A 15,623-nucleotide genomic window follows, 5' to 3' on the forward strand; every position below is an offset into this window, starting at 1 on the left:
GGCTCAAACTGCCAATGCCAACTGACTGATCAGCCTAAAAGATTCAGTGACTGTGGAACATGTTTTAGGATGCTTTCATTGTTGTCCAGTTTTACTATTTAACGCTTTGTTGAGAAGTGGTAGATATTCTGAATGAAATAAATGAACAAACTTTAATCATGAGAATATCGTATATATCCAGTCTACAACTAGATGGCTTCATAAGCAAGCTGAACTGGTGCCTTGCCCTAATCTTATCTATTACGAAATTATTACTACGTTCATACCCCACCTTTCCACCAACGAGCCAAGGCTACATATGTGGTGCTTCCACCCCCCTCTGTATCTTCACAACCCTGGCAGGTAGTCTGCTAAAAAGACGCATGTCACCCAGCAGACTACATGGATTAAATGGGGATTTGAACTTTACATGCCACCCAATAACTGTTTAATCAGAGCAGACCTACTAAAATGAGTGAATCTAACTTAGACATGATCATTCATTTCAGTGGGTCTCTTCTCAGTAAAACTAAGCTGAATATCAACTAAGTCCTCCAGGCAACTAACAACAATAATGGCACAATAAATAAAAACCAGAGAGTAAGTATAACCAAACAACAACAACAACAACACACACCACAACACACCACACCACACCACTCAGTGTACTACTACAAATGGGGAAAGCAACATTAGTTATAAGCTCCACTTATGGATGAGAATTGAAATGACCTTGTTCCAAGTAATTGAGGGGGGGGGAACAGGGGAGCAAAAGAAACAGGAATGTGTTATTTCTAAGCAAGGTTTCAGCAGTTGTTTGGCTGGAGAGGATTCATCAAGTTGCAGTTTTAATATTTGTCAATTTTGTACCATTTGTAATATTTTCACTGAAGTTTTGCAAGCTGCCCAGAGACTGCGAAACAAGCAGAATAAAAGTTCATTCATTCATTCATTTTTTAAATTTAAGATAGGAAATGGTCAAGGCCCTTGGCTGATCAAAGAATAAGAGCCGCTTCACAAGTGCACAGATATCACTTGATTCCTAATTGCATAAACTCATGTGACTGATAATTCTTGGGCTCAATCTAAAGGTGTCCCTTTGGCTTGCAGAAAAGCTTTCGATCCAGACAATGTTACCACGAACAGAAGCTGGGGTTAATTTTCACTGATATCCCGAGCAGGCTGCTGCATCACCTTCCATTCTGTTCTAGAAAGTTCCCCAACCTCCTGGAGCAGATTTACTGAGGGTGCAGGGGGTTGCAAAGGGAAATTGGCAAAAGTCACCTCCCTTCCTCTTCCACTAGCAGAGGCACACAATAGTTTTAAAGCCCCTCCACAAGCAAAAGAGAACAATGGGATTCAACCCATTTAGAAAACAATGGGATTCAACCCATTTTATGTCTGCAGCGATGAGAGTTCCATTTGAAGGATGCAGGACACAAACCAGATTTGCACAGAACAGCACTCATACTGCAACAGCACTTTTCTCCGATGCTGGACACATTACGCCTCTAGCAAAGCGTTTGTTCCTTGGTTTGCCCCTGCAGCCTACCAGCCCCATATGCTTTCCTTCAAAGTGCTCCCACCCCCCACCCTTGTCACTCACTCTCATCAGATCAACCTCTTTCACTGAGCCAGGTATTTATTTACACCCACCCAAATGATTATCTTCTCAATCAAATTCACTGTCAACCTCCACTTCAACAGCACGAACAAACCCCAGGGTTTGCTGGACTCGGCAGTGGATTCCCGGGGAATACCACAATCAACCGCTCTTCAACAAAGTCTAATTATTTCCTCCCACTCATCCTAAGAAGAGGGAAATGGAAGAAAAAGAGATACAAAAAATAGGGGACTAAAGCAGGACACACACAGGGAAGACTAGAACTCCTCTTATGAAAGTCAATTAATCTGACAAGACTGCTAGGCTGAAAGAACATTGATGGTCACAACCTTACTTGCCGAAGTGATCCGTTTTTACTGAGGCATCATCACCCACCACCCTTATAAATACCTTCCTCGCAACTATGGAAAGCCAGAGAAGTTCCGTCACAATTCTCATCACCACCAGTCATGCACAGACAGCTGTTATGAAAAGGACAGAAACTTCCAACACCGCTTTCAGCCAAAGAACAGCAATTTTTTGTCTCCAGGAAGCTTCCATCATGTTTGGTTATGTGTTGTACCCTCTAAAAAGTTGGTAAATGAACCCTACTCCTAGACTCTCTTTGTCTGTATTCTGCTTTTAAAGTGACCGTGTCAAGCAGAACATAGAGAGAGCTCTTAAATACAAAAAATTTAAAACATCCATATTTTTCGCATTTAAACCCCGAAAACGGCTTTCCAACAATGGTGGTGGTGTTCACTCATTTTTGTACACAAAAGAATGGCTAAATAATCTTCACCTTGCTTCTCATAAAAGTCCCCAGGATTTATTATTTATTTGCACATATGCAACAGCCATCTCATGTTTTAAAAGCCTATAATAATTCTCACACCAGAACCACAAGCATGTGGCTGTGTCAGGCTGCATAAGATATAATTTAGGAAAGCTGCTTTGTAAACAATAGCCTATTCTCTTCCCCACCCACCCCATCATTTTGCAGGTAACTGGCTCCCCCCCCCACACCCCATCATTTTAAATCCTTTCCTGCCCTTCACTTCAAGTGCCACTTTCCCAAAACAAGTGATGAGAATTCTGCACGGCCCATTTGAAAGAAAAACCAGAGAAATTGATTCACCTATATTTCACAGAGAGCCAATTCACTAACTGCTAGTTTCTCTTTGTAAGGAAGCACTTAGCGGCAGAATTTCAACAAACCCTACATTTAGTGCCAAGTGTTATTTGGGCATTGCATAAAGCTGACATGTGATGGCACCCTCGATTCTTAGAAGCAGGAGTGCCACAGCTCTCGTTCACAATGGAACTTCTCTAAAAACAAGAATAAGGGCAAATAACAAGGTTGCGCTCGCCAACCCATTCCCTCGCTCAGTTACCCTTTTGACAGAACCTGATATTGTGGGTGGTTTATCTTGTGGCTTTGCAAATGCTTCTGCCGGGGTGGAATGTGTCTTTTGATCTGGGATAATGCCTCTCGCTTGCCGGGTACGGGCAAGTTTACCTCTGACTTTAGCATTGCTGGAATGTAGCAGCCCACAGTACAGAGGCCATTATGTGGAGGAGAAACATCCACACGTACAGGCAGGGAATGGTTTTCAAGCAGATAATGCAGCAACCTCGCTGAAGCTACACAGAACTGAGTCTGCTCAGTGCATGAATTGGAGTCTGATGGGAACCCTGCATGCAAGGCCCTATGACAAAAGAAAGGCAGTGTATGACCGTTTGATGGCCTTCCACTGCTCTGTGAAGGCCGTTCTTTTTTGGGCATGCTTTTAAAAATCAATGGCTGCTAGTCATGATGACTGTATACCACCTCCACCCCGCCCAATCTTTTTGTCCCCCAAATCAGGGTGTCAGGAGGGGAGCACTTTCCAGTCCGGTGCTCTGGCGATCGTGTGCAGGGTAGTACCAGAGCACCAGACCAGAAGGTGCTCTGGCACTCGTCAACAGGGCCACACCAAAGCGCCTTCTGCTCCAGCGCTCTGGCATGAGGATTCACACCAGAGCACTGGACAAAAAGTGGACTTGTCAAAGGGTAAAAGTATTGGGAAATGATATATAATGAATTGAAAAAAATGTTTTAAAGTACCTCCCCCCCCCCAAAAAAAAACAGAGTCCTTTCTGTTGGGGATAATTCAGAAGGAAATTCCCAAGTGTCAAAAAATATTATTTATGTATGCTACTACTGCAGCCCATGTTTTGCTAGCCCAAAAATGGAAAACGAGCGAGGTAGAAACCAAGGAAAAATGGCAACTTAAACATGGAATACGCACAGCTTGTAGATTTAACATACAGAATAAGAGAACAAGAAGAACATATGTTTAAAGAAGACTGGAAAATGTTTACTGAATATATGGGTGAAAATTGTGTTCTTTTAAAAATGCTGGTAGCACTAAGATAAATTCAACAGTGTTTTGATGGATGTAATAATAGATTACTGAATGGTTCATGTAAAATATGCATGGGTGTGTGGTATGCAAAATGAACCAAGGAAAGAGAAGCAGGGAAGTCACTGATTTAAGGTTGTCTAAATGAATATTTTCAAATGTAATTTGGAAAAATTTAATAAAAATTGTAAAAAAGGGCACTGGACAAAAAAGAGGACATTTCAGAATCCTAACAGAAACCATGACTCTTACAGGTAGGTAGCCGTGTTGGTCTGCCGTAGTTGAAACAAAATAAAAAACAAAAAAATTCCTTCCAGTAGCACCTTAGAGACCAACTAAGCAGGTGAGGGCCAATACCCTCGATATTTGGTTGGGAGCTGCCCAGAGTGGCTGGGAAACCCAGCCAGATGGGCAGTGTATAAATAAATAAATGATGATGATGATGATGATGATGATAATGATAATGATAATGAGTTTCCCATAGGACTTTGCTTGAGATGCTGGACTAAATGGGCCTTTGGTGTGATTGTAACTTATGTTACAAAGCTGTTAATTCATCATCTCCCTCACGATTTACCGTAGTTTAGAGCATTATATCTGCTATTTCTTATCTCCTTTAACTGTTATTGCTTGCATACTGTTTGTTACATAGTAATCTGCCTTGACATCTGCTTTAAAAATTCAAACAAAAACCTTTACAAGTAAATTAATAATAATAATAATAAAAGCACTCCGCTGAGTGACGCAAACTCATGTTGCTACTGCAGAAACGTGCCTTTTTAGGAACACACACACACACACACACACACACACAGGACTGGCAAGAGAAGGTGGCGATACCTGCTAAGCTGGGCTTGCAGTTCTGCCCTGCAGCCGGCCGTCTGTGTCACTTGAGTAAGCAGAGTCACCATGGCTGTAGCTCGCTGGACAGAAAGTTCAAATAGAGAGTTGTTCTCCTGAAAACTGCCAGCCAATTGAGCCAGGGATGGAACCATCTTCATTAGCACAGAATAGAGATCCCTGTAAATTGGAGAAAATGTATGAGGTGTGGGGGGGGAATCACAGGACACTGACTCATTGTTACAAATAATTTGTTTACTCTCAGCACAATACAAAATCCCATGATAAGACTTTGTGGCTGATCCATATTCTGCAGAGAAACGGCTTCTTGCTTCTCAAAAAGTTTGATAAAATGAACCAAAAGTTCATTTTTAAAAAGCAGGAAAAGTTAAAGCTTGAATAGAAATGAGGATTTTCCCATGCAACTGAAATACATCATTTCAACCTTACTTACATTGTTAGCATCTTTCTCAGTAAAGATAAGAGAACTAGCATCTTACATGGCCTTGGCAGGTAGAATAGCCTATTATATACTGTATATCAGAATTTGAAGATGAAAAACAAGGCAACTTTGCAGAAAAGAGTATCACCCATTACCCATTTATTTTGGTTGCGGGTTTGAACACAGCTGTTTAGGGATCAGTTCCTGTGGCAATGACCAGCTGCACCTAGTGTCACTCACTGATGCAAAACTAGCATTTGGGCATACATAACCGTTACAAAGCGGACCCATTCTGGTTTGTGAAAACCAGTCTGGAGAAGCTGGATTTTCTGCTGGCCCAGAGGCATCAACACCTCTCCCTGCTAATGAGTGGCCTCAAATCGGCAAGCCTCAGATACGGGCCTTGCTAAACAAGCCCAGTGACCAATTCCACAGATAGGTAAAGGTAAAGGTACCCCTGACTGTTAGGTCCAGTCGTGGACGACTCTGGGGCTGTGGCGCTCATCTCGCTCTATAGGCCGAGGGAGCTGGCCAGCATGACTAAGCCACTTCTGGCGAACCAGAGCAGCACACGGAAACGGCGTTTACCTTCCTGCCGGAGCAGTACCTATTTATCTACTTGCACTTTGACATGCTTTCGAACTGCTAGGTGGGCAGGTGGGCAGGAGCTGGGACCGAGCAACAGGAGCTCACCCCATTGCAGGGATTCGAACCGCTGACCTTCTGATCGGCAAGCCCTAGGCTCTGTGGTTTATACCACAGCGCCACACACATCCCTGATTCCACAGATACCTCACCTCAATTCCAACCTCCTTTATTCAGGGGATGTTGCAGAAAAGGAGGCTAACAACCATTTCAGAGACAGTCACTATTTGCTTCCTAGATTCTTGTCAAACTGACTTCCCTGGTAACTTGTGTGGATTGGTGGGTTTCCCCCCGCTTGTTATCCATCCTGGTTTAGAGATTAATAGGGGCAACCCTATTGATCTTCTCAGATGTGGCCTTCTATGTTCTTGATAACGTGGGAGAGCTATACCACTCTCCTGCCAAGTCGCTGCTGCAGTTTATACAAGCTCCTTCCTCTCCTGCCTACTGCAAAAGAAAGACTGCAATAAGCAGGTGGAGAAGGGAACAGCAGATCAACCACTGTAGCGCTATGGCTTTTATGAATGCCAAGGGATTCTTTGACACCACCAGATTCACATCCAAGCTGACATCCCTGATGGTGAGCAGAAGTTTCCTATGTTAAAGCTGGGCAAGGATTTTTCTTTTTTGGCAGGTGGGGAGAAACCCCAGAAGATGTGCCTTATTCTGAAAACACACCCAAAGAGATCACAGGCCTGACCGTAGCCGGTGGCCACAGCCCACAAGCGGAAAGCTTCAGTGTTCATCCTTATGGCTTCCTCTATCCTCAAGGGAAGGTCTTTGGGATCTTCAGCTACGAAGCGACCCAGCCGACTCTTCAGTTCGAACTTATTAAGCTGTGAATAATAAGCAGACAGCAGAGTAAGATGCAGGGCCTAAGGGGAGAGTAACCCATACGGACACCCAAGGAGGAACACCTATTGATAGCTACTGGATGAGAGGGCTTTAAAATGGCATCGGGCAAGTCCATGAGGGATAGAACTGTCAATGGCTGGTGACCATGATGGTTAAATCCACAATCACATCCATTGAACTACGGAACACCAGTTGCTAGCATCCCTTACTTGTGGACTTTCTGGATGCAACTGGTTGGCTGCTATGGGAAGCATGCTAGGCAAGATGGATTGTTGGGAGTGACTCAGCCAGTCTCATGCCCAACAGCAGATGGCTTGGTGTAGCGGCAGCAGCTACATGACCTCCAGTTAGTCCTATTGCTGCTACTTACTGGGAAGTAGAGGAAGAGAGAGGAGAGGAGGTGGGGAGGCTGGCACAGTGCAAACACACCAGACTGGCTCTGCTGGTGCATTTGCACCACACCCAACCTTGCCACCACCTTGTCCTGCCACCTCTGCATTTCAGTAAGCAGCAATGACACAACGGAACAAGGTCAGGTGAGTGGCACTACTCCACCAACTGCCACTGCTTCTACCCCTTCTTAAAGTTTCATGGAAACCAATGCAAGCAGCGTTAAAAATGAGCACTCCTTTTCTTCTTACTTCCCATTGCACTTCCTTGCCGTTGAACCTTCCCATCTCAGCGCTTGTCATTCATCCACTTTCCCCTTGCCCTCTGCAACCAAAGTACTTCTTACTCCTTCCCCTACCTTACCTCCACATAAAAGTTCTTTAGAAAATCTGAATTCTAAGCATTACTTATTTCAAGCACATGATTTGTTTCCATTGTGCTAAAAACCGAGTGTGTGTGTGTGTGTGTGTATCTGTAGAAAATGCCAACAGAGCGGTCAGCCATCTCTGGGGAAATTGAATAACCAGGCTTCTTCTTCTTTTCGTCTCAACCATCTTTTGAACTTCTGCCCCCCTGTTTAAATAGCTTAAGTGGAAAGGCCCTTACCAGCCTGGCAGCCGCATTCCTCCCTCCAGATGCCAAGACTCTCATTAGCTTCATGGCAGTGGCGCATGGAACTCCATGCAGGCTTGTGAGCAACTGCCCAGGTTCAGCTACTCTTGGATTCCACTGGGTGGGGAGGAATTCTCTGATGACCATCTCAACCAGGCGAGGGCAATCCAGAATCTGCAAAACAGACATTTAAGAGAGAATATTTAGGAGCAGCACAAAGCCACTTATTTGTCAGTGCAGCAATGTAAAAAAATTAACCATCTGGCCAAGTATATTTCAGATTCAAAGGAATCTGAAATAATCCTATATGATCTCTATTCTTCCACCTCAACTGGCATCTTCTCCGACTCAGAGAACACACACACATAGGTACCTACCCGACTGCATGCTTCAGTAGAGTGCCTTGCTATGCGCATTAGGATGTCTAGACTCTCCAGGACTACCAAAGGCACAGGTCGCATTACTTCCAGAATGTATCTCAGGCGCTGAAGAATCTTGGTTTTTAGCAGTCCCTTGGAGATAATAATAAACAGTGATGGTGACAAAATAAGATTTTGTAAGTCTAATACAAAAGGCCCAATTATGGTTCAGCAAATTTCCACTTCAGCCTATGAATCAGTAACAGATTATGTGTGTTTTTTTACACAGATACTGCTTTATTGACAATAGTCTGGGAGTGACTAGATGTTTTACCTTTATGGCATCATATTGTGCCACTTCTGGATCTGGTTTGTTTTCATCCTTTGGTCTTTTCCCCGGTGCCTTCTGGGTTGGAGCTTGTTCTTCATTCTCATCTTCCTCCTCCATCTCCTCTTCGCCCTCGTTCGGGATAAAAGGGTAGACAGTCATACCCTGGTACCATGAAAAAGTCTTGTCCAGATACTCCTGGAAGGAAGTGAAAAACAAGAAGCTAGTTCTTGCTGAACAGCTGTCGAAAAAGGAGCACTAGAGGATGCTCTCATGTCCAATCCTAGGCGTCTTTGATAGCAAGGCTTGGAAAGAGCACTACCAGAAGCAGTACTGGAATAAATGGTGTTTAAAGGCAGCGCTGGGACTTGAGAAACCAGAGTTCAAATCCCCACTTACGCCAGTCACTGCCCCTCAGCCTAACCTACCTCACAGGGCAGCTGCGAGGATAAAATGAAGAGAAGTGTGTGAACCACCTTCAGCTTCTTGGATTAAAGGTAGGACATGAATATAATAATAAACTATAAAAAACAAACATATATTCATAATAAGTTCTAATGGCATGGACCCAGAATTGTTCTTCTGCAAACAGAAGGGCTTCTTCCATAAACAGAAAACGCAAAGGATCCATTTAATGCACAAGGAGGAAGCTGCCTTATTCAGAGTCAGGACACTGGTCCATCTAACTCAGTAGTGTCTCTCACCCGAGGATGGGAGCCTCAGGCTCAGGTGCCAAATGTGGCTCTCCATGCCTCTCTTTCAGGCCCTTGGAACTCAGCTCCTAGGTCTTACCCCTCATCAGTCCTGTTCCATACTCTCATACTTTTTGCCAGGCTGGAATGTGTCCTTCAAGTATGATAACGCCCCTTGCTTGCCTGGATGGCAAGGTTGGAGAAAAATGTGTGGATCGCTGGAATGTGGTCTGCTGACACAAAGCTAAGAGTCACATCAATTGCTCTATCCACTTTCTGTCTCTGGCGCCATCCACCAGTGGTATGTCACACTACAAGGAGATGTGGCCACACTTGGGAGTGGCTCTGCATGATTTCAGACAAGAGTGTTTCCCAGCCCTGGCTGGAGATTGAACCTGGGACCTTCTGCATGCAAAGCAGCTGCCCCACCACTGAGATGCCCATCTTGGGACTAAGGAACACAGAGATCTATCCCTACTGACACCAACACTCAAAACTATTTTACATGGATTCTTGGGTTCTACAGATAGACACCTCATCATCTGGGGAGACAAGCAGCGCATGGAGGGCGTGGACAGTGGCTGCAACGACATTATCCACAGGGTCATCCAAGGAGAAGCGGAGCAAAAAGAGGAAACCGGCATCAAGCAGCACACGCAGGACACTTCCTTTCAGTGAGGAGGCAAACTCCCCTGCCTTGGCCTGAAAACACACACCACAAAAACAAAGTCAGGTTAAAAAAGAGAGGTTGTTTTTAGCAGGCAGCCACCAATGTTGCACAGGGACGCTTTCCCGGAAGTCCTTAGAGTGGAAACTGATGGAAGCAAATCCCTTCCACTTCTCACTTCAAATCATGACATTTTCTTTTTTTATGATGAAGCTTGATATCTTTTGCATTCTTATCCTCTGGCAAAATGCACCCAGCTATAAGGCAATGGAGTTTCTCCCTAGCGTTCCACCCTGGGCAGCTGCATCTCTGGCCTCAAGGGGAAATGTTCTTCCCTCGGAATTCTGGCAAGGTGTGGTCATCTCTCTTGTCTCTGACATTTGCCTTGTGCTTTGGAGGCCTTGCAAGTGTTTCCAAAGCACAATAATGAAATCAGGCCCTTCCACTCCCACCCACACATCCTCTATGCCTGCCACAAACAATGATGGTCTACCAATGGCGACTAAGCCAGCCAAGATCTGTGGCTTATATAAATATACAATTATGGCCAATTTCTGCCAGATTTCATAACCTTTTCTCATTGCTTTAAAGCACTTAAGAGCCTAATTTGGCTGTTCCCAGTAGCCAACATATTCAACTAAACCACAAATTAAGACAATGCGGCAGATTTTTTCTGAAACTTCACCATTAGCGGATTTGGCAGTAGCTAGTGAATTAAACTGCTAGCTGCCTTTTGTTTCCCTTAAATGAGAGCCAATTCCTATGCATGTTTATTCAGAAACAATCCACACTAGGTTTTAGTGGCACTTGTTGCCAAGTAAACGTGCAAAAGAATATCACTCGAACCTTTCAGGTTAGATAATAACATGATAACAGCATCAGAAGACAACTAGTAAGATTTCAGTCTGGTCAGCAACATTCTTTCAAAGCAGTTCAGTGGCTTAAAAGAGCCATCAAATATATGGAGAGATCCAAATAATGTTTTATTTACTCATTAATGAGGTAGGAACCTTCAAAAATGTTTCAATATGGCCTTCCCCAGGCTGACTCCCCCAAGCTTTGCTCCTAAACTCCAACTTCCATCAGGTCCAGGCAGCACAGCTAGTGGTCAGTCTTAAAGCAACATCTGGAGGTGTCAGGCTGGGGAAGGCTGTTTTGATCAATGACCCATCTAATAAGAACTGTCACAGCATGAAGCTTTCTGTTGGTGCGCCGTGGTCACTCTTCAACTTTGCAAAAATGACCACTTCAGATCAAACCTTGTGGACGTACTTGCGTGTCACCAAATTGTCTTAATTAAAAGGGCCAATTAAAAGGCGAGCAAGATCAGGAACCAGAAAGCACATTGGTGATTTGGGATGTGGAGATGGTTTATGCGGCATCAGAAGAAACCTGGCCACCCCGTTTCTCTCGTCACCCCTACGAAGGTTAACTCACCTTCTGGACAATGTGGCCCAGCACCTGCAAAGCCAGAGTCCTTTGCTGAATGACCTGGCTGCGAGACAAGTGGAAGAGCTCTTGGAGCGAGTAGCCAGCCCTCTAGCATAAAAATAAAACATCCAGACATTAGGGTATCTATCATTGTGTTAAGTTACAAACTACTGAAGAGACATCATCCTTTCACCTGAACAGACTCTGAAAGAAGCAAGGGAGTCAACAGGACTGCCCTCTGCCAATCCCACCGCACAATCCAGGTAATAGTGCAATACATGCAGACAGCAGGGACAACAAGGTGCTTGTGCTAAGCTTTAGAGGAGTCAAGCATGCAAGACACATCAAACGCCACAAAGAAAGGATGGAGGTTACAGTAGGAGTCACCCTTCTTTTATAATGCTCCATTAGGCTCTAAGCAAAACACCAAAGACTGAGCCTTCCCAGGAGAAACATTCATTGGAAAGCTACACTACACTATCCAATAGTCTGGGATCTCCAGTTCAGTAAGTTCCTGCTACTCAAGAGGAGGGTGAGGGAAATTCCCATTCTCATATGTGATGAGAAAAAGAAATCATGCTCCCAGCAGCAATCTTATTTCACAGTAATTAATTCTCTGCTTCTTCCATTTTTGATAGAAGGAAAGTACTTTACATGCCGTCAACTGAGAATCATTAATGGTCAGACCACCTAGCCCAGGACTACCTAAGAAGGAAAGACAGGAAAGAGAGTCAAACATGCAATGAGATCACAAGCATGTTCTTGCGTTCAAGGCTGTTCTCCCCTTACTTCTGCTTCCTCTCCATGGTGGTGTAGGCCCAGATGTGTGGGGAGGTCTTTATCTGGGGGAATAAGTTCTCCCTTCAAATTGAAGCGTGCCTGCATTGCCTATTGGAGAAAGAAACAAATAAAATTATAACCTTTATTGCCTACTGTGCCAATTTAGCTGCTCATACTTAGTAGGATCTAAATCCCTTAGCTACCCAAGCCAACTTTTACCGATTTTTTTGCTGACCACATGTTCTAGGGAAGGGGACCTCCAGCCTAGGGACCAAATGTGGTCCTCCAGGTCTCTCTGTCTGGTAGGGTTGGAAACTCAGAGATATAAACTAATCACCAAATGACACCTTAAACCTAGGTTACGGCCGCCACAATGGACTGTCTAGGTGCCATTTTTTTTGTACAGGTACAGTGAAATTATCATCATCATCATCTCTATATCGCTTTATATTTTAAAGAAAAAATGTCTCAGAACGGTTTCCAACACATTAAAACATCAAAAAATAATAATACAGGATTTGTGCAGAAGGTGGGCGCCGTTGTCAATAAACCTATCAATCAGGTAAGTTAAGTTCATTGCTCTTGGAGACTTTATGTCAGAAATATGGTGGTTGCAAGTCTTCCATTGAGCAAGGGGTTGGACAAGGTCTTTCCCAACTCTGAAATTCTATGATGTTGCTGTTCTTCAGGAAAGAACAATACATCTCCACAGATCAGCCAGCCGGCTGCCACGCAGCAGTGTCTTTCGATGCTGGGATATGTTGGGGGGGGGGCAGCAGAAACTGCCAGATGGTGGAGATGTTAGTTGCCAAACGTGATGACAAGATCAGGTTCACATGGTCACAACTGGACCCGCGCCTGGTGCCTGGGGGATTTCAAACACTGCTGTTTGGACTTTGGGATTCTCTGTAGGCCAAATTGCCTCTCCCTGGCCACACCCTCAAGAGCTTCTGCCTGGCTAGAATGTCTCCTTGAACTGAGATAATGCCTCTTGCTTGCCTGGAAGGAGGATGGAAAGTGGTGTGTGGGGGTGGGTAAGTGTGGGTGTAGAAACAGCTTTTTCATGGCTGGAATGTAATCCCTGTTACTAAGGCAAGAGTCACACCCATTGCTCTTTTGCTTCTGCCCCCTACTGGGATGCAGCCTGCCGCCCCCCCCCCCCCAGGTTCCCATAAAGGAAGGCAGCCCTCAGGCTGAAAAAGGTTACCTACCAATTTTCTAGGGGGAAGATAATTTGAAAGCAAGAAAGAAGGGACTGTGTTTTATTCTCCTGACCTTTTTGGTTTTCTTCTGCCGAGGTTCAGGGAGGTCCTTCAACCACTGCAGCTTCTCTAACTCCACAGTGTCCATGTGGAGCCACTCTTTCTGAGGCTTCACTGGAAGGTCACCACCTTTTGGGAAAGGCAAAGGCGGACATTGTTATTCTTGAGCGTGAAAGCAGAGCATGCATCACTTTCATCGTCAACATTTGTGGCTCTGAAGAAGTGCATCAAATACTGCTTTCATGACGCTACAAGGGGAAGGGGAAAAAAGCTCAGAGACTGACTCATCATCGATACATAAACATCAAAGGTCCACCAACAGTTTAATCTTCCATAAGATCTGGAGAAGGAAAGTGGATGGCGCCGTTAATAAAATTTGCAGATGAAATGAAGATAAGCTGAATATCAACTTGGACGTGGAGAGAATACAATCAGATTAGAAAATCAAGAGCAGAGAATAACATGAGGCTAATGATTTAAACCGCACCCCAACAACCCTAAGAAAAGGGTCTCAAAATAAAGATACTGAGGAGAGAAAACCAATAATCTTGGAAAGTAAGAGTCTTGAAAATCAAGTTCAGAGAGCTCCATTATTGCCATCTCACTAGTGATAATGTTTAGAATTCTGGGTCCTCACAAAGAGCCAGTGAGAAATTGAAAGGTGGGGGGAATCAACTAATTATACATCTTGGCTCTGCAGCAATAATTGAATAGGAGACTCTGAGCATAGCCAATAAGTTTTTAAATGGCTGGAACATCAAGAAGATCAATTATTTAGCATTATAGACTAGGCAGCAATGGAAGGAACAATTAGCACCTTGACAACCTCTTGAGATAAATCTACTGAGTTAACTCTGGAATGTTGTTCTAGGACAATGGGGCTTACAATTAGTAATGGAGTAAGCATCCAAATCAAGTTAAACAAAGCTCTAGTAAAATTACAGTAAGAGCTTATTTTCAACCATTACCTATTGCTTATCTTTGGACTATAAGCAAGGTAAAACAGCTGTCGGGATGCTCCATCACATGCCCAGGTGCTAAATTCTGCAATTTGCCATAAGTCTACTTAGAAGTACAGTAAGCCCCACTGACTTCAGTGGGACTTACTCCAAGGTATGCATAGCAAGGATGCTGAAACAGCGGTCAGCCCAGCAAATGAGTAAAATGTGGGATAACACCAAGAAATATCTACACAAACCCAAAACATTGTGAAGGCCTCACCCCCCCCCCCACAAAAAAAACTCAAAACTTCCATAGGGCTATGGCTTCCTTAAGCTGCCTCATTCTTAGCTGTTTTGCCTCTCTCTTTTTCTCATCTTGAGTTGCCTCCCATTAGCTGATTTTAAAAAGAAGAGCCCAAATAATTTCCACAATGTCAACACACAGCAAAAAGCAAAGGACCATTTCCAGACTTAACTACCCAGACTGGAAAAAACAATTCACCTGTTCACTTCAACCTAATCCACATTTAGTTCAAGGTACATTCATTATATATATTTTTAAAGAAATGCTGGAATGAAGAACAAACACACCAGTGGGGTGGGTGTGAAGCAGGAAGAAGCAGAAGAGTCTTCTGGTATTTGTTTTTTCCTCTCCATTAATCACTAAATGGAGAAGGCGGGTTAAACCATGCTCTGAATCAAATTAGTAATCTGTACTACCAGATACTAGCGTTGCAATCTTGTCAACAGTGGGGGGGAAGACTGTTATGTATTCTAGGGTTATCAGCAGATTGTTGAACTGATGAGAAACCCCTTTAGAGAAACACAACCTGGCAGCCCGGATGGTGAATGTGCACTGAACCTTTCCAAGCTTATGCTTTGTTTTTCAGATTTGGGTGGGCAACATATAGTCAGCCTATAGTGCCATTTCCTGCAGCTTGGCTCTCCCCTGCACGATGTTTTACAAGCACAGCCCCCACCAAGCCAAATCACTGCATCTGCTAAAGTTCTGGCTCTCTGGTACTCAGATTCAGCCACAGATTCATCGACACCATGACAGCATGAAGCAGAGCAGGAGGAAGGCGTTGCAGAGAAATGCCTCCTACATACATTAACTGGAGAAGATTGCAGAGGCTTTTGCCAGGCTCCCTCACATGCACCATTACGTCTTCTGGGAAGCAAGGCATAGAGTGCTGTGGAACTAGCGCAGGAGGAAGTCTGGTTGAAACCCCTGGTCAACAACAGAGGTCCTTGGGCAAGTGTAATAAACCTATCACACTATTTGCTGTGTGGCTAAAACAGCCGTGTGCTGGTCCACCATCCCTCAGACCATGTGGTGGGCCGGACTATATTTTGAAAAATAAAATGAACAAATTCCTATGCCCCACAAAT

At 44.1% G+C, this 15,623-nt stretch overlaps 1 protein-coding gene across 3 annotated transcripts in view; it reads right to left on the reverse strand.

Moving 5' to 3' along the window:
* Window positions 1–15,623, reverse strand: part of RPAP1 (RNA polymerase II associated protein 1) — a 44,775-nt gene that overhangs the window by 11,345 nt on the left and 17,807 nt on the right. For all 3 annotated transcript variants that reach the window (XM_033145643.1, XM_033145644.1, XM_033145645.1), the window contains exons 8-16: window positions 13,304–13,419; window positions 12,038–12,136; window positions 11,255–11,356; window positions 9,685–9,852; window positions 8,465–8,656; window positions 8,149–8,283; window positions 7,766–7,945; window positions 6,593–6,750; window positions 4,828–5,007 (exon numbers count right to left, since the gene is read on the reverse strand). In XM_033145643.1, the coding sequence (XP_033001534.1) occupies window positions 4,828–5,007; window positions 6,593–6,750; window positions 7,766–7,945; window positions 8,149–8,283; window positions 8,465–8,656; window positions 9,685–9,852; window positions 11,255–11,356; window positions 12,038–12,136; window positions 13,304–13,419 (1,330 nt within the window). The remainder of the gene's footprint in view (window positions 1–4,827; window positions 5,008–6,592; window positions 6,751–7,765; window positions 7,946–8,148; window positions 8,284–8,464; window positions 8,657–9,684; window positions 9,853–11,254; window positions 11,357–12,037; window positions 12,137–13,303; window positions 13,420–15,623) is intronic.

The sequence above is a fragment of the Lacerta agilis genome, chromosome 1, assembly GCF_009819535.1.
Source record: "Lacerta agilis isolate rLacAgi1 chromosome 1, rLacAgi1.pri, whole genome shotgun sequence".
Lineage (NCBI taxonomy): Eukaryota > Metazoa > Chordata > Lepidosauria > Squamata > Lacertidae > Lacerta > Lacerta agilis.